The sequence below is a fragment of the Rhinatrema bivittatum genome, chromosome 6 (assembly GCF_901001135.1).
Source record: "Rhinatrema bivittatum chromosome 6, aRhiBiv1.1, whole genome shotgun sequence".
Classification (NCBI taxonomy): domain Eukaryota; kingdom Metazoa; phylum Chordata; class Amphibia; order Gymnophiona; family Rhinatrematidae; genus Rhinatrema; species Rhinatrema bivittatum.
Genome location: NC_042620.1, coordinates 263,534,970 through 263,556,532, shown reverse-complemented (window position 1 = coordinate 263,556,532; position 21,563 = coordinate 263,534,970). Strand labels below are relative to the sequence as shown.

General features: G+C 50.0%; 1 protein-coding gene across 1 annotated transcript in view; it reads right to left on the bottom strand.

The window, feature by feature from the left end:
• Nucleotides 1-21,563, bottom strand: part of LOC115094236 (eukaryotic translation initiation factor 3 subunit C) — a 114,057-nt gene that overhangs the window by 41,369 nt on the left and 51,125 nt on the right. Inside the window, exons 10-16 of the mRNA XM_029607070.1 lie at nucleotides 16,014-16,117; nucleotides 15,577-15,718; nucleotides 15,002-15,127; nucleotides 2,331-2,424; nucleotides 1,884-2,071; nucleotides 1,576-1,800; nucleotides 1,017-1,380 (exon numbers count right to left, since the gene is read on the bottom strand). Of these exons, the coding sequence (XP_029462930.1) occupies nucleotides 1,017-1,380; nucleotides 1,576-1,800; nucleotides 1,884-2,071; nucleotides 2,331-2,424; nucleotides 15,002-15,127; nucleotides 15,577-15,718; nucleotides 16,014-16,117 (1,243 nt within the window). The remainder of the gene's footprint in view (nucleotides 1-1,016; nucleotides 1,381-1,575; nucleotides 1,801-1,883; nucleotides 2,072-2,330; nucleotides 2,425-15,001; nucleotides 15,128-15,576; nucleotides 15,719-16,013; nucleotides 16,118-21,563) is intronic.

Sequence of the window (21,563 nt, the reverse complement as noted above, 5' to 3'; positions counted from 1 at the left end):
ATCCCCTTTATCATTTTGATTGCCCTTCCCTGTACTTCCCCGTCGCAATTATATCTTTTTTGAGATGCGGCGACCAGAATTGTACACAGTATTCAAGCTGCGGTCTCACCATGGAGCGATACAGAGGCATTATGACATTTTCCGTTTTATTCATCATTCCCTTTCTAATAATTCCCAACATTGTTTGCTTTTTTGACTGCCGCAGCACACTGAACCGACGATTTCAATGTGTTATCCACTATGACGCCTAGATCTCTTTCTTGGGTTGTAGCACCTAATATGGAACCTAACATTGTGTAATTATAGCATGGGTTATTTTTCCCTATATGCATCACCTTGCACTTATCCACATTAAATTTCATCTGCCATTTGGGATGCCCAATTTTCCAGTCTCACAAGGTTTTCCTGCAATTTATCACAATCTGTAGGTGCATTTCTAGGAACTGTGACACTCCTGGGCTTTGTATAATCTTGGTGGCCCTAGAAACCACACCAGCAGATTATTGCCAAAGAGGGAGAATTAAAAAAAAAAACCAAACCATTGGTTTTGAGATTGAAACTACAGAAGAGAAACCCTATATACCCAGACTGAGTATAAAAAGAAACAAAGTAGGGCCACTCTATTCCACCATGTATTTCCAACACACTATTAGGGGGTGGTGGGAGAGAAACGGCTATAAAGGCAGATCAATGTCACTTCCACATATTTGAGGATGGGGAAAGAGGGGAGAGAGATTATTATAAAGTAGTCTCATATTGTATCCCTCCTGCACACACACAGAGTCCAGAGCATAAGCTCAGTAAACTTTTCTATACACATATATGCCCCCCTTTTTCAGGTACTCTCACCCTGCAGTAGAAAAAAAACACTCTATCCACATCCCTCTGAGCTGCTTTTCCTCTCTCTGCTGGGGTTTGCCCAGCAGTGGTTGCCTCTCCCCTTCTAAAGAAGTTACTGCTATCACCCCCACCTCACCTAGCACCAACTGCTACCCCTCCTGCCCTCTAGGACTCACCTAACAGGGGCTGCCTCTCCCCCACACGCAGCTGATGATGGAACTGCTTGCTGATCATTCTTCGGCGGGCGTCAAACTCATGGGCAGCCATATAGGGAATCTCAAGCAGCATTGCTGACACCAGGTAGACACACTCCAACAGCTCCAGATTGATATGCATGTGGAAGGGTACTTGCCGCCGCTTCTCAATCTTCTCCTGCTCCTGATTGCGTTCTTGCATGTTACGCATCAGCAGCCCCTGGCCCAGCAGTTCCTTGGCACGGCCGCTGGACTGGATGTCCAGCAGGGCATTATGGGCATCCCGGATCATGCCCTGTCGGAAGGCACAAATGCCCAGCTGCACCATGGTTCGGTTGTACAAGATCTAGGGAATGGGGGAAGGCACAGTAAAAACTGAAAGTTAGTGGGAAGCTTAAATGTGTTGCTGGCCGTTAAAAAGGGAGACAGACACATAAGCAGGGGAGTGGGAAGTTATCCATATGCATGAGTGGAGGACTTCCATAGGTGAGGTTGAAGGAAGCAGGGAAAGAATTATGAGGTGAAAGTAGAGACCTGTTACCTGTACAGGTGGGTCAGCATGCTGGATATTATCCTGTAGGTGAGACATAAGCATAAGGTCCCTGGCCTGGAACCACCGGTTATGCAAGGCATGGTGGTAGATATGGCATAAGATGGCACAAGTTCGAATCCTATCTGTGCGATCCTTGGCATAGATGTACTTGCAGAGACGGTCCATGAGAACTGCACTGTCCTCTCCCTCATTTTCTGCTTGGTCCTGCTCTGACTAAGAATTTAGAGGAAAAAAATAATTATGAAAATACTAGGTTGACTCTCCCCCATATTGTAATCTCCCAGGCGATAACATACCTTGGACTCTTGGGATGTGGAGAGTTGGCGCTGGTGTGCCTTGTAGTCAAACTTGAAGTAAGTATGCAAGATGCGGCGTAGGTAGATGCGACATATCTCCTCTGTAGTGCCCTTCTCATGCAAGTACTTTTGTGCACGGTCGATCACGTTATACACTAGAGACTCATCTTTCAGGTGATCCACATACTCTGCAGGAAGCAGATGTGAGCAGGGTTCATCAGTTAAATCCAGAAGCAGCGAGTAGGGGAAGAAGAAAGAGAGGGTGCCACTCAATCACAGACACAGAATGCAGCGTTCACATTCTGAGCCCAGCAGGCAGGGTACATGCATACACAGCCATCTCATGTCCACCAGGCACTGCCTTTCATCCCTCTTTTGCCACAAAAGAGTACACTCACTGCTCATCTCCTACCATAATCCCAAAACTGAAATACAAGCCATACTAACCCTGAGAGTGCGGGTCTGTGTTCTGCATAATCTTTGTGAACTCCTCATCCATCCTCTCCACCAAAGTTAGGATACAGCCTCGGACACGTAACGGCTGAAAGAGAGTGGGGACAGGTGAGAACAGGTATGATTTGTTGTATGTTAGAGGGTCCGTGAATTCAGTGTGTATCAGAAATAAGGAAAGTCTGATGACAACAGCACAATGCATGTTGGAATTACAGACAAGAATTAAAAAGGCAGACAAAGAAAACTGCTAGCTGCTTCATGCTGCTCAGGTTCTCTTAGCTCCTTGCTGGGTATACATGAAAAGATGGCTAAAAACTGTCAAATATGACACCACAAATTACAACGCAAACCCCATTTGCTACGCAATACCAGCTTGGCAGCTGGCAACACTCAGCAATGTTTCCTACTCAAGAACAATGTTCTGAATTTTACACATTTAAAGATAGTATATATATGATATGTAACCTCACACTGTTTAGTTTCAGCAGAAGTCCCACAATTTCCTGCTGGCGTCTTGCTTGGCACATCTGTTCCCTGCTGGTTCAGGCAGCTTAGGTTGGCATTCAAATACAGGGATATTTTCCCTCAATGATACGTATTTCGGAGAGTAAAGGACTCCCGAAAGCAACTGGCAAGGTGTGGGCACAGTTTATTTGATTTATATTCAGCCGTTTGGCACTTCAAAGCGGATTACACTCAGATACTGTAAAGTATGTCCCTATCCCTAGAAGGCTAACAATCTAAGGGCTTGATTTACTAAGGCTTTTCTTCCATTCTGGATCTATGGGAAACATGCTTATTAAATGAGGCACTTAATTTGTACCAGAGGCAATTATATGGAAAGTTGGCTGTTTTGGCCCTGTGCAGAAACTCACTGCACTGGGACTGGCAATGCAGGAGCTTGCTTTCTTCTCAGAGGCTATGGCTGTATTGCTACAGGCTCTGCCAGTATTTTTTTCTTTCTAACCCCTTTTTGCTCATTGGCTGGTCTTTCCCTTTTCCTAAAATTGAATTATTTTTTCTTCCTTGATTTCCTGCTCTAGTCACCTGCTGACATCACCTTCCAACATTCAGGGCAGCTTCTTCCTGAATGACTCTAGTTATATGCCCAGCTCACTAGGGACCATCCAAGCAGTCTTGTTACTAGGAAGAGGGGCCTCCATCCCTCTACCATCTGCTGGAGACAGAGAAATACTGGGGGAACTGCAGGTGGCACTTGGGATTATGTAGCAGTGTCAATAAAACATTCTCAGTCTCCTTCTGCTGGTTGGGATGCAAAGGAAAATTGGTTCTTATCTGCTAGTTTTCATTCCTGTAGTACCACAGATCAGTCCAGGCTCCTGGGTTTTGCCTCCCCTCCAACAGATGGAGACAGAGAAAGTTTTGCTGACACTGCCACATAACCTGAGGTGCCACCTGCAGTCCAACAGTATTGATCAGTACCCAAGCCAAGATAACAAGCATAGCAATACCAATGAGAAACAGCGCCCCCCCCCCCCCCCCCCGAACGAGCAGAGGGAAAAAAAATTTACTTACTTATTTTAAACAACTATGCCCATACCAAAAAAGCGTGCAGGTCTAACAAAACCTGTGACAATCTTCAGAAACTTCAGGCTAATTACAACAGATCAAGTGGACTTTCCAAATTTACCGTTTCCCCAACAGGGCGGGACTCTGGACTGATCTGTGGTATAACGGGATCGAAAATTAGCAGGTAAGAACCAATTTTTCTTTCCCTACGTACCCAGATCAGTCCAGACTCCTGGGATGTACCAAAACTTCACTAAACGGGGTGGAACTTTGAAAGTCTTACTTGAAGCCTACACTTCCCAAACCCCATGGCTGCTGGGGCCTGAACATCCAAACGATAATGCCCAGCGAAAGTGTGCAATGACTTCCAAGTATCTCCCCTGCAAATCTCTTGCAGTGAAACTTGCTGACATTCAGCCCAAGATGCTGCCTGAGAATGGGTAGATTGCGCCTGCAACCCCTCCAGGACAGGGTGACACTTACAAATATACATTGCAGCATTAGCTTCCTTCAACCAGCATGCAATCATGTCCTTTGACACCTTATGACCCTTTTTTGCGCCGTGCTATAGCACAAAGATGATCCGACAACTGGAAACTATTAGTGACCTTAAGATACTGCAACAACGCCCGCTTCACGTCTAAATGCCGCAACTCCCTTGCCTGAAGCGCCGAAGCATCCAAACTCAGAAAAGACAGGAGCTCCACTGATTGATTTAAGTGAAACGATACCACTTTTGGTAGAAAGGAAGGAACCATCCTCAACGAGATCCCCGAATCAGAGATCCTCAAAAAGGGCTCTCTGCACGATATGGCCTGAAGATCCAAGATCCGTTGAGCCGAACAAATAGCCACCAAGAAAACCAACTTTAAAGTGAGATCTTTCATAGTAGCCCTTTTTAGAAATTCGAATGGTGCCACGCACTTAAGGACTATGTTAAGGCTCCAGAAGGGACACAGCTTCACCCCCCCCCCCCCCCAAGAGGAAGCACACTACATCCAGATGTACAGCTAGAGCCACTCCCCGAACCTTACCTCGCAGGCAGCCCAAAATTGCCACCTGAATTCTGAGGGCATTTAAGATTAAACCCTTCGCTGATCCTTTTTGTAGAAAAGCCAAAATATGTGCCACTGACGCCCACATGGGATCAATACCTAGCTATGCACATGAGGACTCAAACACTCTCCATACCCTCCTTGCCAAGGAAGTGGAAGACTTTCTAGCCTGCAAGAGAGTAGAAATCATGTCTTCAGAATATCCTTTCTGCATTAACCACTTCCTCTCAAAAACCAAGCTGCGAAAGAAGCGATCCGCCTGATGTGAAAAGATGGGGCCCTGACACAGATGTTTTGACAAGAGACAGCCGTACCAGACTGTCTGCTGCCAGGTTGATCAGATCTGCAAAGTACGGGAGCCTCGGCCACTCCAGTGCCACCAGAATCACGTCCCTCGTATGGAGCTCTATCCGCTGCAACACTTTGCCCACCAGTGGCCAACGGTGGAAACACATACAGAAGAATGCCTTTCAGCCAAGATAGCACCAAGGCATCCGCTCCCTGTTCCTCTTTCCCTTCTTCAACTGAAGAACCGAGGAGCCTTGGCATTTTGGTAAGTGGTCATTAGATCTATGTGCGGTCTTGCCCCACCTGTGACTGATAAGGCTCATTGCTTCCTCAGACAGCTCACACTCTCCGGGATCCAGCTGCTGCCGACTGAGAAAATCCACTTATACATTTTCCACGCCAACTATGTGAGAGGTCGCTAAAAGCGCCAGATGCTGCTCCACCCAAGTGACCAACTCCTGGGCTACCGCCCGAATCTTGGTACCTCCCTGTTGGTTGATATAAGCTACTGTTGTTGCATTGTCCAACAAGATTCTCACCGGTTTCCCCTGTAACCGAGAAAGAAAGGCACACAGAGCCAATTGCACCACTCTCGTCTCTAAGCAACTGATGGACCATGCTGCTTCCACCACCGTCCACTGCTCCTGAACAGACTGATCTGACACACTGCTCCCCACCCGGAGAGACTAGCATCAATGGTAACAATCATCTAGTCCAGCACCACCAAGTCCACTCCCCGCCTCAACTGGCGCCAACCAAGCCACCATGAGAGACTGGACCTGGCTAACTGTGTAAGAGGCAGAGGAAACTAGAACTGCTCCCACAATGGGTCCCAACGGGACAGCAGCGCCGACTGAAGAGGTTGCATATGCACAAAGGCCCAGAGAACCAACTCAAAGGTGGAAGCCATGGACCCGAGCACCTGCAAGTAATCCCACACCCTGGGCACCTGCTAGTCCAAAAAGCTGTGGACTTGTAGCTGCAACTTAGAAATGCACTCCTGTTGAACCGGGCCTCCAGAAATTCCAAGATCTAAATAGAGGAAAGGTGACTATCCACCCCAGTGAACTCAGGCACTGAAGCACCAAGTGCACTGCATCATGGCAAAGGACTTCTGACCGCCCAAATCAGCCAATCGTCCAGTTATGGGTGAACCAAGCTGCCATCTCTCTGAAGGGCTGCTGCCACCACGACCATCACCTTGGTGAAGGTCCTGGGAGCAGTCACTAGCCCAAACAGAAGGGCGCAAAATTGAAAATGCCTTCCCAGGACCATGAATCTTAAATATCTTTGATGATCGGGCCTGATTCCTATGTGCAAGTACGCCACAGTCAAATCCAGGAACTCCCCCCTTGTGCAATGACCAAATGCAAGGTCTCCATCCGAAACAGAGGAATCTTGAGAGCCACATTTACTTTCTTCAAATCTAAGATGGGGCAGAATGTTCCCTCCTTCTGGGGGACGACGAAATAGATGGAATAATGGCCTGTCCCCTAGTGGGACCGGACAAATGGCTCCCAGCATTTGAAGGCGATGGATGGTTTGCTGCACCGCCAGCATCTTTTCTTCATAAGCGCATGGGGAGACCATGAATAAGTCTCTTAGCGGACGAGCAAATTCTAAAACGTAACCTTGTCTTATGCTTAGAACCCACTGGTCTGACATGATCTTGGGTCCACTCCTCGTAAAAAAAAAGAGCCAACCAACCCCCAATAGGCTGGACTGAGGAGTGGACCGGCCTCACCTTATTGAGTGGACTTGGCTCCAACACCACCCTGGCTGAAGCCATCTCCATTTGGCCTTCGTCCGTGAAAGGACCGATTCCAGGATGATGGTCTCCCTGAGGACTCTCTCTGGGCGCCACCAGAGGGCTCTGTTAGGTTGAAAACACTCATTCCCTCTGAAGTGAGAGCGCGAAGGAAAAGACTCTTTCCCAGTTCTAGGCTTATTCTCAGGTAATTTATGAACTTTGTTCTCCCCAAGATGTTTGATCAGCTCCTCCAAATCTCGACCAAAGAGAAGCTTCCCCTTAAAAGGTAATGCTCCCAACTGAGACTTGGATGACATCAGCTGACCAGTTCCTTGACCAGAAGAGTCTCCTGGCCAATACTACAGCATCATTGTTCTGGACGAAGTCCTGATGAGGTCCTACAGGGCATCCACTCCATAAGCTCTGCCTTCTTAGCTTTCGAGTCAAACAGATTTGTCAGCCTACAATTGCTGCACCCATCGCAGACCCACTCTCGGCATAAAGCTGCTGCACACTGCAGCACGTATGCAGAGAGCAGATACTTCAAACTTCCTATCGTGAAGATCCTTAAGAGCAGCCGAGCCTTCTACAGGAATTGTCGTCTTTGTGACCGCCGAGACCAAAGCATCCACCTTCGAAATCCAAAGGAGTTCCAGGGTGTCCTCAGGCAAAGGATACAATTTGTCCATAACCCTGATGACCTTTAAGCCAGTTTCTGGAGTGTCCCACTCCCGAAAAACTAACTGGTTGATGGACTTATGAAAAGGGAATACTTTTGCTGGACCCTGGAGACCAGCCATGACCAGGTCCACATCCTCCTGATCAGACTCCTCTCGCTGGACTTTTATCCCCGATTCTGCCAAAACTTGGGGAATCAGGGGGGCCGGTTCTTCCCTATGGAACAGCCGCACAACCGTGGGATCATCATCTTCCACAGCCGGGGCTTTCCCCCGGACTCCATCCAAAACTGGATCCCTCAGGGCCGGATCTGAGTTCCGGGAATCTTGTCCTTGTGGATCCTCCACTTCTGAAACCTCAGAGAAACTATCCTCCTCATCCACCAGAGCGGACATCTGCAGCACTTGACGAACCCTCGTCGCTCCTGCAGCTCGAGATAACCTGACTCTTAATGGGCTGGGGTCCCTGCAACAACCCCTGCTTGGTTCTGCACCGCCCCGCAGACTTTCTAGCTCTATAAGACCTGTGAAGAAGCAGGACAAAATCTGAAGAATCATCAGACTTCTCCTCAGGAGGTCCTGATCCAATGCTGACTACAAGTTTTGAGCCTCCAGGCCTCCCCCGGAGAACCCATCCACCAGGGGTATCTGATCATCCCTTTGTCCTCTGGAGTGGTCCGAATCGGGGCAAACCGGCCTCTAAGGCTACCATTGCTCGGTGGTTATAGGAAGCCATTTCCTCGGCCTATCTTTGTCAAGGTCAGGCGGTTCCTGAGGGCCTAAAGGCTCATTCGCTGCGTTCTCAAGCTACTTCCTGGGTGGAGAATCAATCTGTTTCTCCGCAAGAAATCTGCAGGGCCACTACCTGGACATCCCTGCATACTTTTGCTCGACACTACCGCCTGGATGTGCAAGCACCAGTCTTTGGTTCTTTTGGTAGGCAAGTGCTTCGAGCGGTATTGTCTCGGTCCCACCGGTTTAGGGAAGCTTTGGTACATCCCATGGTCTGGACTGATCCGGGTACGTACAGGGAAAGGAAAATTAGTTCTTACCTGCTAATTTTCGTTCCTGTAGTACCACGGATAAGAAAATTATTACTTACCTGCTAATTTTCGTTCCTGTAGTACCATGGATCAGTCCAGACCGTGGGTTATGTCCCCAATCCAGCAGATGGAGTCAGTCCAAAGCTTTGAGGGGGCGTCACCATAAGTACTACTACCCCCTCTGCAGGAGTTCAGTATCGAGTATATCAGAGCCCGAGAAAACAGAAAACCTCCTGAGTGGATCAAGTTGAAACAAGACGGCAACAATAAGCCGCTAAACTGAAATAGAGAAAACTGGAACCTCCCCACGAACGGGTGGGGGCCATGAACATAGCGTGTCAACCTCCATAAACAGTGAAAAAAACTGGTACACGTAAAAAGGAAACAGCAGGAAGACACTACTGTAACATGAGGAACAGCTGAGAGAATCAGCCCCAAGACAGCGGAGCAGGAGAAGAACCCAAATGCGGTGGGCGTCTGGACTGATCCATGGTACTACAGGAACGAAAATTAGCAGGTAAGTAATAATTTTCTTTTCCCTGTACGTACCTGGATCAGTCCAGACCGTGGGATGTACCCAAGCTTCCCTAACCCGGGTGGGATCCTGCGAGGCCTGCTCGTAGAACCTGTTCGCCAAAGTGTCCATGAACGGACGAGGCGAGATGTAGTCTATAGTGTCTTGAGAACGTGTGCAACGACTTCCAGGTGGCCGCTCTACAGATTTCTTGCGAAGACACCGAGCGACTCTCCGCCCAGGAGGCCGCCTGAGAACGTGTAGAATGCGCTACGATTCCGGGCGGGGGCGTCCGCCCCACCCCAATGTAGGAAGCGGCAATGCCGGCCTTCAGCCATCTTGCAATGGTCGTCTTCGAGGCCTGAGATCCCTTCCGGGGCCCGGACCAAAGGACGAAGAGATGGTCAGAAGTCCGGAAATCATTCGTAGCCTCCAGGTAAAGGCGCAGGGTGCGCTGGACGTCAAGGAGACGTAGCGAACGCGGCTCCGACGAAGGGAAAGATGGAAGTTCCACCGTCTGATTCATATGAAACGCGGACACCACCTTCGGAAGGAAGGAGGGCACAGTACGAAGCGAGACTCCCGAATCGGAAAACCGGAGATAAGGTTCTCTGCACGACAGAGCCTGTAGCTCGGAAATACGCCGAGCGGAGCAGATGGCCACCAGGAACACAGCCTTGAGAGTGAGATCCTTGATTGTCGCATTTCGGAGAGGTTCAAACGGAGGTCCCGACATGGAACGTAGTACCAGATTGAGACTCCAAGAGGGACAAGGGTCCCGCAATGGAGGCCGCAAGTGCTTGACTCCCTTGAGAAAACGGACGATGTCCGGGTGTTGTAACAGAGAGCCTCCGTCACGCAGGAGGGAGCCGAGAGCGGCCACTTGAACCCGAAGAGAGTTGTAAGCGAGTCCCTTGTCCACCCCTGCTTGGAGAAACTGGAGGATCTGGGAGACAGACGCCTCCTTGGGTCTGGTGTTCAGGCCGGTACACCACAGCTCGAACACCTTCCAGACTCGAACATAGGCCACCGACGTCGAAGTCTTTCGAGAGCGTAGCAGCGTAGACACTACCGCCTCCGGGTAACCCCGTCGGCGGAGGCGGCGCCTCTCAAAAGCCAGGCCGCAAGACAGAAGAGTTCTGCCTGGTCGAAAAATACCGGTCCCTGGTGAAGGAGGCGGGACAGATGTCCCAGACGGATGGGTCCGTCGATTACCAGTTGAAGGAGGTCCGCAAACCAAGGCCGTCTTGGCCACTCTGGCGCGACGAGTATTACCGTCCCCTGATGAACCTCTATCCGGCGGAGTAGTCTTCCCACCAGTGGCCACGGAGGGAACGCGTATAGGAGTAGATCGGCCGGCCACGGGAGCGCGAGAGCATCGACGCCCTCCGCCCCCCGCTCTCTCCGGCGACTGAAGAACCGAGGAGCCTTGGTGTTCTGGGCGGACGCCATGAGATCCAGGTGGGGAGGTCCCCACCTCCGGACAAGCAACTGCATGGCCTCGTCGGAGAGGGACCACTCTCCGGGATCCAGAAACTGGCGACTGAGGAAATCCGCCTGGACGTTGTCTACTCCCGCGATGTGTGAGGCCGCCAGACGGCCCAGATGCCGTTCCGCCCACTGCATCAGCATCGCTGCCTCGAGTGCGACTTGCGGGCTGCGAGTGCCGCCCTGTCGGTTGATGTAGGCCACCGTTGTCGCGTTGTCGGATAAGATTCTGACGTCCCGATTCCGAAGGAGAGGCAGGAAGTGGATAAGCGCCAACCTGACCGCTCTGGTTTCCAGACGATTGATGGACCACTTCGACTCCTCCGCGGACCACGTCCCCTGTGTGGCGCTGCGATCGCAGACTGCTCCCCAGCCTATGAGACTGGCGTCGGTGGTTACCACTACCCAATCTGGTAGATCGAGGGACATGCCGCGAGCCAGATTCTCCGGGACCATCCACCAGGAGAAGCTGCTCCTGGCAAGCTGGGGCAGCGGGAGAATCACCTGGTAGTCCTGCGAGAGTGGTTTCCAACGGGAGAGAAGTGCTCTTTGCAGAGGTCGGAGGTGCGCGAATGCCCAGGGGACCATGTCGATGGTAGACCCCATCACCCCCAGGAGCTGTAAATAGTCCCAGGAGGTGGGAGCTGGTAATGCAGAGAACCGCTGTATGTGCTCTCGTAGGGCCTGTGCCTTGTCCTGTCGTAGGAAAACCGCGCCCAGACGGGTGTCGAAGGTCGCTCCCAGGAAATCCAAGCGCTGCGAGGGCACGAGGGAGCTCTTGGAGAAGTTCACCACCCATCCCAGAGACTGCAAAAACTCTATCACCCTGGCCACTGCCGTCTGTCCATGCCGAAAAGACTTCGCTCGGATGAGCCAATCGTCCAGATAAGGATGAACTAGGATACCCTCCTTCCGAAGGGCAGCCGCCACGACCACCATAATCTTGGTGAAGGTGCGCGGAGCCGTTGCCAATCCGAACGGGAGCGCCACAAACTGGAAATGCTGATCCAGAATCTTGAACCGTAAGAGACGATGATGCTCCCGGCAAATGGGAATGTGAAGGTAGGCCTCCGTCAGGTCCAAGCAGGCCAGGAACTCCCCTCGATGTACCGCCGCGATCACCGATCGTAGCGTTTCCATGCGAAACCCGACCACCCGAAGGGATTTGTTGACTTCCTTCAAGTCCAGAATGGGGCGGAAGGAACCGTCCTTCTTCGGTACCACGAAGTAGATGGAATAATGGCCCGAGCCCACCTCTGCGGAGGGTACGGGCACAATGGCGCCTATTTCCCACAATCTGTCCAGCGTCAATTGCACCGCCCTTCGCTTGACAGCCGAGCCGCAGGGAGAGAAGATGAACCGTCCCTTTGGAGCGCGGGCAAACTCCAACGCGTAGCCGCGTCCTATGGTGTCCAAGACCCACTGATCCGAGGTGATCCGCGCCCACTCCTCGTAGAAGAACGCCAGCCGCCCTCCAATCCTGGGGACGGCGGAGTGGGCGAGCTGAACATCATTGAGAGGACTTGAGAGAGAGTTGTCCCGCCGCGGGAGCGGGACGCGCGGGGCGGCGCCCGCGAAAGGAGCGTGTCCAGGTCTGAGACCTGGTGGCAGGGGGCCGAGCCGCCGCCGGCCTGTAAGTCCTGTAGCGTCTTTGCGCCCTGGCTCTGGTCCGGGAGGACGAGAATGCCCTGGTGGAACGATATCTGTCTTCCGGCAGGCGATGGACCGCGTTTTCCCCCAGGGATTTGATGATCTGGTCCAGGTCCTCCCCGAACAGGAACTTACCCCTGAATGGCAGGGAACCCAGACTCGATTTGGAGGACGTGTCCGCCGCCCAGTTGCGTAGCCAGAGAAGTCGACGAGCCGCCACCACCGAGGCCATGGAGCGGGCGAGGATCCTAAAGAGATCGTAGGAGGCGTCAGCCCCGTATGCCACCGCAGCTTCCAGTCTATCCGCCTGGGCGGCCTCCTCGGGTGGTAACACCTGCGAGGTGAGCAGTAGCTGCACCCAGAGAAGACTGGCCCGCTGGGCAAGCGAGCTGCACATCGCCGCCCGCAGCCCCACGGCGGAAACCTCGAAGACTCGCTTGAGGAAGACTTCCAACTTTCGATCCTGCGTATCTTTTAGCGCCGCTCCACCCGTAACCGGTATGGTCGTCCTCTTCGTGACCGCCGACACCGCGGAGTCCACCCTGGGTACCTTGATGAGATCCAGGAAATCTTCCGGCAGCGGATACAGCCTCTCCATGGCGCGGCTGCCCTTTAGAGCGGCTTCCGGGGCATCCCATTCCCTGGTGAGAAGCTGCAGGAACGACTCGTGAATGGGAAAAGCCTGAGCTCTCGGACGCAGAGCTGCCAGTACGGGATCCCCCTTCTTAGAGGAAGTGACGACAGCGGGCGCAACGGGAGCTGGCGGGTCCGGAGGAGGATCGAGGTCCAATCCCTGGATGATTTGAGGGATTAGGTCGTCCAGCTCATCCCGCTGGAAGAGGCGCAGCGTGCGTGGATCCTCTCCCTCCGAAGTAGAGTCCCCTTGCCCCGAAGCTGCAGGATCCGCCCCAGGGGAAACTGGGGCCGACCCAGTCCCCCCCGAGGCCACCGGGAGTCGGGCGTGTACGGGGAGCTGTGGGGCCCCCACGCCCGCCGGAGCGGGGGGGGCCGGGGAGAGGGACGAAGGCCGCGGTAGCTTGGGTGGTGGAGGTCCCATGGGAGCCGCCAGCTCCTGAAGATACGCAGTGTGCATCAGCCGAATAAATTCCGGGGAAAACCCCGGCCTACTCGGGGGGGGGTACCGCGGGTGGGGGCCCCGGGGGACCCTGCCCCTGCGGGTCTTCCTCCGGATCTGTCTCCGGATGTAGGTACGGGGGAGAGCCCTCTGAGGCTTCCCCATCCCCCAGCGCTGCCTGTGCTCCCTCAGGGTGCAGCGCATGTAAAATGGCCGCCGTTCCCGCCAGGAATGGGGGAGGGGCCGGCCCGCGCCGCCCGGGTAAGGCTGCCATAGGGAGAGAATGAGTGAGGGTCCGAGACGTGCCTTCCCCCCCGGGGAGGCACCTCGCGCAGATCCCCTCCCTTGACACGCGCGATCCAGGCTCGCCGCAGGCCGAGCAACGCGCCGGCCGCGGCATCGAGATCGCGATGGGAAAACAGGTCCCGGCAGCTAGAACACCCCGACCTCGGGGGGGGGGCCGCGAGACGAAGCGCCGCTGCGGGGGGGCCCAGATGGCCTGCACTACCCGCTGACGAGAAAAACGCCGCTGCGGGGGGGCCCGGATGGCCTGCGCTACCCGCCGATGAGAAAAACGGCGCCGCGGGGGGGCCTTCCTGGCCGCACGACCCGCCGACAACTCTCCCCCTGCTCCCTGCTGCAGCCCACGTGGAGCCGCAAGATGGCCGCGGGAGAGGGAGAAGACGCTGGTAGGCCGGTCCCACCGGCAACCGCGTCCAACCTAACTGTAAAAATAAAATAACAGCAGCAATAGAAAAGGCAACTTACCCCGAAGAAGCCACTAACGCCGGAAGGAGAGAGAGAGAGAGAGACAGAGAAGCACGACAGGGAAGCCACGCCTCTCCAATTAGGTAATTAACTTTGTCCTAATTAATTAATCTTTTTTTTTTTTTTTTCAACAACTTGATCCAGACAAACTAGTTAAAGACAGAGGATAAAGTCCTAAGACAAGGGAAACACAAACAGGTTATAGGTGATCGGGAGCAAGCCCAGATTCCCCTACTCGCATCTGCTGGAGTCAGAAGATACTGAACTCCTGCAGAGGGGGTAGTAGTACTTATGGTGACGCCCCCTCAAAGCTTTGGACTGACTCCATCTGCTGGATTGGGGACATAACCCACGGTCTGGACTGATCCAGGTACGTACAGGGAACAGTCCAGATGCCCTTCCCTATTTGTTCTTTCATGTTGTCCAATCGAAGCTTCTTTTATTGCAGATTTTCAGAAGTCAGTATTGTATTCTTCTCTTCAGAACACCAGAAGCTTACACCGGAAGCTTTGGTTTTGGTGACAAAGTATATGCAAGAATGTTCCTTTCTACAGAGTTCCTTAAAAAGTTGTTGAATTGCTCAATTGAGTTTTATAGTTACTTGTTTGATCCTGTTATTGGTGTTTTTTTCTGCTTTGACAATGGTTATACTGAAGGGCTGCAGGGTAGGCTCTGTCCTGATATAGGATATCCTTTCAGTTTTGGTCTGTCTCCATCTGCTGGAGGGGAGGCTCAACCCACGGTCTGGACTGATCCGGATATGTACAGGGAAGGGTGAGTTTGTGTTCATATGCATGAGAACTTGGGAAAAGAAAAATGATGCTTACCTGATCCATGTTGCTCAGATTTTCAGAATCCTCCACAATGTTCTCGCCAATGAACATGTTCTGATTGGCAAAGAGAATATCCAGCAGTTCATTGATACAGTCCAAGCATTTTTTCCACATCTCAGCCTGCCAACAGGACAATAAGACATAGCATGAGAGCATGATCCCCACTAAGAGAAAAGGCGGCAGGCTATCACAGTATGCCCTTCCCTTCATACCATGCAAAACAAGAGTGTGGGCCATCATAGTGTTCCACCTCTCCTTTATAAAGGCATAGATGAGGCTTCCCAAATCGGATGGTCAGGATATCCACAATGAATATGCATGAGATACATTTGCTTTTACTGAGCCTGCATGGTATAAATGTATCTCATGCATATTCATTGTGGATATCCTGACAACCTGACTGGCTATGGGGCCCTCAGGACAGGTTTGGGAAGCACTGGCATAGAGTATCAGTGTGCACCCCCAAACTATCTGGGTGACAAGAAATAAATAGTATGTGCAAATAAGATGAAGCTCATTTTTAGTCACATACCAAGGACAACAAGCATGCCAGCAAAAACACATTTTACCTTCATGTAAGTGGCTAGGTTTGGGTTGTAGTCATACAGAGAAGCCACAATGTTGAATTTTATCTTGACAGCCACACCCTCTCCAAGGTTATTCTCAGCTGCGATGTTATACAGCAGCTGCAAGAGCTCAATCTGAGCTGCCCTATGAGCAGAGTAAGGAGATCAATTGTTAAAAGCCATGTTTTTTCCCTGTCACTCCACACTCTTCCCTCCAGTATTCTCAGAAATGAGGACACAATACAGTCCAAAAAAGGCTAACTTAGAAAACTCTCTTCACACTATCCACTACCATCCCTTTTACCTTACTCTCTTCTTTACACCCTGCAGTGTATCCTCCTCACCAGTACGTCCATTAGCTTTTCACCTTATCCCCTGCCCTCTCTCTCAAACCTATTTGCTCTATTTTCATCCTGTGCCCTTGGCTCTCTCTCTCTCACCTGTCCGTTCCCTTCTTGCCTCGGGCTTGCAAAATCTCATTGAGTTTTTTCACCACAATAGCATGAGTGATCTCCGTCCCTTTTGCAAACATCTTTGGTTTTTCCTGCAAAGCAGAAATCATATATGGGAAATTAAAAAAGCACAAAGAGGGGGAAATGAAGAGAGAAAACAAGAGATCCTGAGAAAGACAAAAGTGTGAAATTAATTCTTACCCAATAATTTCCTTTCCTTGAATCTAGCCAGACCAGTCCAGAGGAATGGGTTATGCTCCCCAGCCAGGAGACAGAGAACTACTTGACTGCTGACATCACTCCCTATAGGATCCTGCACTGCACTCAGCTTGTCTATATTCTATGTAACAAGCTAAAGTAAAACTTTAAAAAAACAATCCCCTTACCTGAAAAGCAGAGAGCTTCCAGGAAAACAAGCAAACAAATGAGCAAGACAGAACTCTAAAAACAAGAAGACAATTTAACAGCCTTACTTATGAAGATCACAAGGAGACCCAACCAACTATATCAACTTGTTCTTCTGATTTCCAGAACATAAGAACATATGGCTTGCCATACTGGGTCAGACCAAGGGTCCATCAAGCCCAGTATCCTATTTCCAACAGTGACCAAGCCAGGTCACAAGTACCTAGCAGGATCCCAAGGGTAGATAGATTCCAAGCTGCTTATCCCAAGAATAAGCAGTGGATTTCTACAACCCTCCCTTAATTGTTAATGGACTTTTCCTCCAGGAACTTGTCCATACATTTTTCAAATGCAGCTATACTAATAGCTTTCACCACATCCTCTGCCAACAAAATCCAGAGCTTAATTATGGGTTGCGTCAAAAAATATTTTCTTTTATTAGTTTTAAATGTATTACCTAGTAACTTCATTGTGAGTCCACTGGTCTTTGTACTTTTGGAAAGAAAAAACAACTGATTTAATGTTTACTTTCCACTCATTTTATAGACCTCTATCATATCTCCCATCAGCTGTCTTCTCCAAGCTGAAGAGTTCTAACCTCTTTAGCCTTTCTTCATAGGGGAATTGTTCCATGCCCTTTATCATCTTGGTAACCCTTCTCTGTATTTTTTCTAATTCTGCTATATCTTTCTTGAGATGTGGTGACCAGAACTGAACACAAAACTCAAAATGAGGTCGCACCATGGAGCGATATAGAGGCATCTCCATTCCTTTCCTAATAATCCCTAGCCATCTATTTGCTTTCTTAGCTGCTGTGCACACTGAGCAGAAGATTTCAACATATATGTACTAAATGATTTTAATATTGTATGTTTTATCTTCTGCATTCTTATAATTTGTAAACCGTTGCGATGGCTCATCTTAGCAATGGTATAGAAAACTTGATAAATAAATAAATGTTCAACGATGAAACCTAAATAAATACTTTTCCTGAGTGGTGACACCTAATGTGGAACCTTGCATTTTGTAGCTATAATTTGGGTTACTCTTCCCTAAATGCATCACTTTGCACTTGTTTATATTAAATTTCATTTGCCGTTTGCATGCCCAGTCTCCCAGTTTTGCAATGTCATCTTGCAATTTCTCATAATGCTCTTGTGATTTAACAACTTTGAATCATTTTGTGTCATCGGCAAATTTGATCACCTCACTACTTGTTCCCATTTCCAGGTCATTTATAAATATATTAAAAAGCATCAGTCCCAGAACAGATCCCTGGGGCACTTCACTATTCACCTTTTTCCACTGGGAAAAATTTACCATTTAGCCCTACTCTGTTTTCTATCATTTAACCAGTTGGCAATCCGCAATAGGACACTGCCACCTATCCCATGTCTTTCTATTTTCCTAAGACGTCTCTCATGAAGAATTCTGTCAAATGCTTTCTGGTCCAGATACACTATATCAACTGGCTCTCCTTTATCCACATGCTTCGGTGTTTACTGAAGAGGATGTTGGGGAGATAACCTTCTCCGGAAAAGGTTTCATGGGTAATGAATCAGATAGAATGAACCAAATCATGGTGAATCTAGAAGATGTGGTGGGCCTGATTGACAAACTGAAGAATAGTAAATCACCTGGATGGTATACACCCCAGGGTTCTGAAGTTACTCAAAAATGAAACTTCAGATCTGTTAGTAAATATTTGTATCCTATCATTAAAATCATGGGATAGGTGGCAATGTTCTTTCGTGGATACAGGAAACAGAGAGTAAGATTAAATGGACAATTTTCTCAGTGGAAGGGAGTGGGCAGTGGAGTGCCTCAGGGTTCTGTACTGGGACCGTGCTTTTCAATATATTTATAAATGATCTCGAAAGGAATACGAGTGAGGTAATCAAATTTGCAGACGATACAAAATTGTTCAGAGTAGTTAAATCACAAGCGGATTGTGATAAATTGCAGGAAGACCTTGTGAGACTGGAAAATTGGGCATCTAAATGGCAGATGAAATTTAATGTGGATAAGTGCAAGGTGATGCATATAGGGAAAAATAACCCATGCTATAGTTACACAATGTTAGGTTCCATATTAGGAGCTACCACCCAAGAAAGAGATCTAGGCATCATAGTGGATAACACATTGAAATAAGAAAATGGGTTCTTACCTGATAATTTTTGGATCAGTACAGACTCCTGGGTTAATTCATCCCTGCCAGCAGATGGAGCCAGATAAAGCCTCACTGACACTGCTTGAAAATCCCTGGTGCCATCTGCAGTAGCTCAGTATTGATCTGTACCCAAGCTGAAAAAACACTGTGTGTAATAACAGACTAAAACACATCTCAAACAACTTTAAAGTTTTATAAGTTCACAACAAAGAATGGAAGTTTGCTGAAAACAGTTATAGCTGAGCGGACAACTCTCCTCTTGAACCCGGGTGGGTTCTGGACTGATCCGTTGGTACTACAGGAACGAAAATTATCAGGTAAGAACCAATTTTCTTTTCCCTGTACGTACCCGGATCAGTCCAGACTCCTGGGATGTACCAAAGCTTCCTAGAGAGGGTGGGACCTGGAGAGTCCCGCTTGCAAGACAACTTCACTAGAAGACCTGGAATCCGAAAATCCCAAATCCAACCTGTAATGCCCTGCAAATTTCCTGCTGAGACACCAATTGAGCCTCCGCCCTGAGCCCGCGTCGAGTGAGCTCGCAAACAGTCAGGAACCTGGCGGCCCTTGAGAATATACGCTGACCCCATAGCCTCCTTAAGCCACCTGGCAATCGTTGTTTTGGAGGCCTTGGTATCCTTCTTTGGCCCGCTCCATAACACAAACAGATGATACGATCTTCTGAATTCATTCGTAATTTTAAGATAACTAAGCAAGGTTCTGCGGACATCTAACATCTTAAGCTCTCGAGCATGCTGCATAGAAGCATCTAAGTCTGCAAACGCTGGGAGCTCGATAGTCTGATTAACATGAAAAGCAGACACTACCTTTGGGACAAAGGAAGGAACCGTACGCAACGTAATACCTCAATCAGATATTTGGAGAAATGGATCCCTACACGACAAGGCCTGCAATTCTGAAATCCTCCTAGCGGAACAAATGGCCACCAAGAACACCACTTTGACAGTCAAATCTTTAAGAGTCGCTCTCCAAATAGGTTCAAATGGAGCATCACACAATATTCGCAGAACCAGATTAAGGTTCCAGGGAGGGCAAATTTTCTGCATCGGAGGCCTCAAAACTCCCCAAAGAAACGGCTGCACATCCAGGTGAGAAGACAGGGAATAACCCTCACTCTTTCCTTGTAAGCAAGCAAGCGCCGCTACCTGCACTTTAAGGGAAGAAAGGCAAGACCCTTAGCTAAACCCTCTTGTAGAAAAGACAAGACTTGAGAAATCAAAGCCTGAACTGCAAGAACCCCTCGGTTGGTACACCAAGTTTCAAACACTTTCCAGACCCAAACATATGAGAGGAAGTGGATTGCTGCCGAGCCTGTAAAAGTGTAGTAATCACCGGTTCTGGATATCCTCTTCGTCGCAAGCGACGCCTCCCAAAAGTCAAGCCGCTAGACAAAAGTGATCTGCCTGGTCAGAAAATACGGTACCTTGATGAAGCAGTTCCGAGAGGTGACTCAGGCGTAACGGACCGTCCACCGCTAGATTGACAAGATCTGCGAACCATGGTCGAGCCATTAGGATCACCTTCTCTGGGTGCTTCTCTATTCTGCGCAATACTTTGCCCACCAGCGGCCACGGCAGGAATACATACAGCAAGACTTTCGGAGGCCAAGGCACAACTAGAGCGTCGACTCTCTCAGCCCCGTACGCTCTTTTGCGACTGAAGAACAAAGGAGCTTTCGCATTGAGCCGAGTCGCCATTAAATCGACATGGGGACGGCCCCACCGTCTCCGGATGAGCCGCATCGCGGACTCCGCCAACTCCCACTTGCCGAGATCTAAGGTTTGACGACTGAGAAAATCGGCCTGAACATTGTCGACCCCTGCGATATGAGAGGCTGCTAGCTGAATCAAGTACCTTTCTGCCCACTGAAACAACTCTCGCGCTTCCATCGCTATCCCCTGGCTCTTGGTCCTGCCTTGGTGATTGATATATGCAACCATTGTGGCATTGTCCTACAGAACCCTGACTGAATGACCCTGAACGAGGGGAAGAAAGGTTTGACGTGCCAGCTGTACTGCCCTGGTCTCCAACCGATTGATTGGCCACGAGGCTTCCATCATCGACCAAGTACCCTGGGCCGACTGTCGCTCACAGACTGCTCCCCAACCAGAGAGACTGGCATCGTTTGTGAGAACCACCCACTCCGGAACCTCTAGGCCGACTCCACTTTGCAGATTGGAAGACTGTAGTCACCATGATAGACTGTTCTGCACAAACGCATCCAACAAAACCGGTAAATGAAAAGCCTGCGACAGAGGATTCCATTTGTACAACAGAGCCCTCTGAAGTGGACACATATGCGCGAAGGCCCAAGGTACCAGTGCTAGGGTGGAAGCCAAACCCAGAACCTGTAGGAAATCCCAGGCTCGTGGAATCTTCAATGCCAATAAGCGGCGAACCTGTGACTGAAGTTTTAGCATCCTCTCCTGTGTGAGAAACACCCTGCTTTGGCTCGTGTCGAAACGAGCGCTGAGGTATTCGAGTACTTGGGACAGCTCTAAGTGACTCTTCGTCCGCTTCACCACCCAGCCGAAGAACTCCAACAGGCGAACCATTTTCTGAACTGACGCAGGCAACCCTCCAACGACTTTTCCCGAATTAGCCAATCATCGAGATAAGGGTGTACCAACACCCCTTTGCGTTGGAGTGCTGTTGCCACCACCATCATCACCTTGGTGAACATGCAAGGAGCCGTCGCTAGCCCGAAAGGCAGAGCCAGGAATTGGAAATGCTGACCCAACACCGCAAAACAGAGAAATCACTGATGTGCTGGACGAATTGGGATATACAAGTATGCCTCCGTCAGATCGAGGGAGGCCAAGAACTCCCGAGAACGGACTGCCGTAATTACCGACTGCAGTGTCTCCATTTGAAACCGTGGGATGTGTAAGGACCGGTTGACCGATTTGAGGTCCAGAATGGGGCGAAATGCCCCCTCCTTT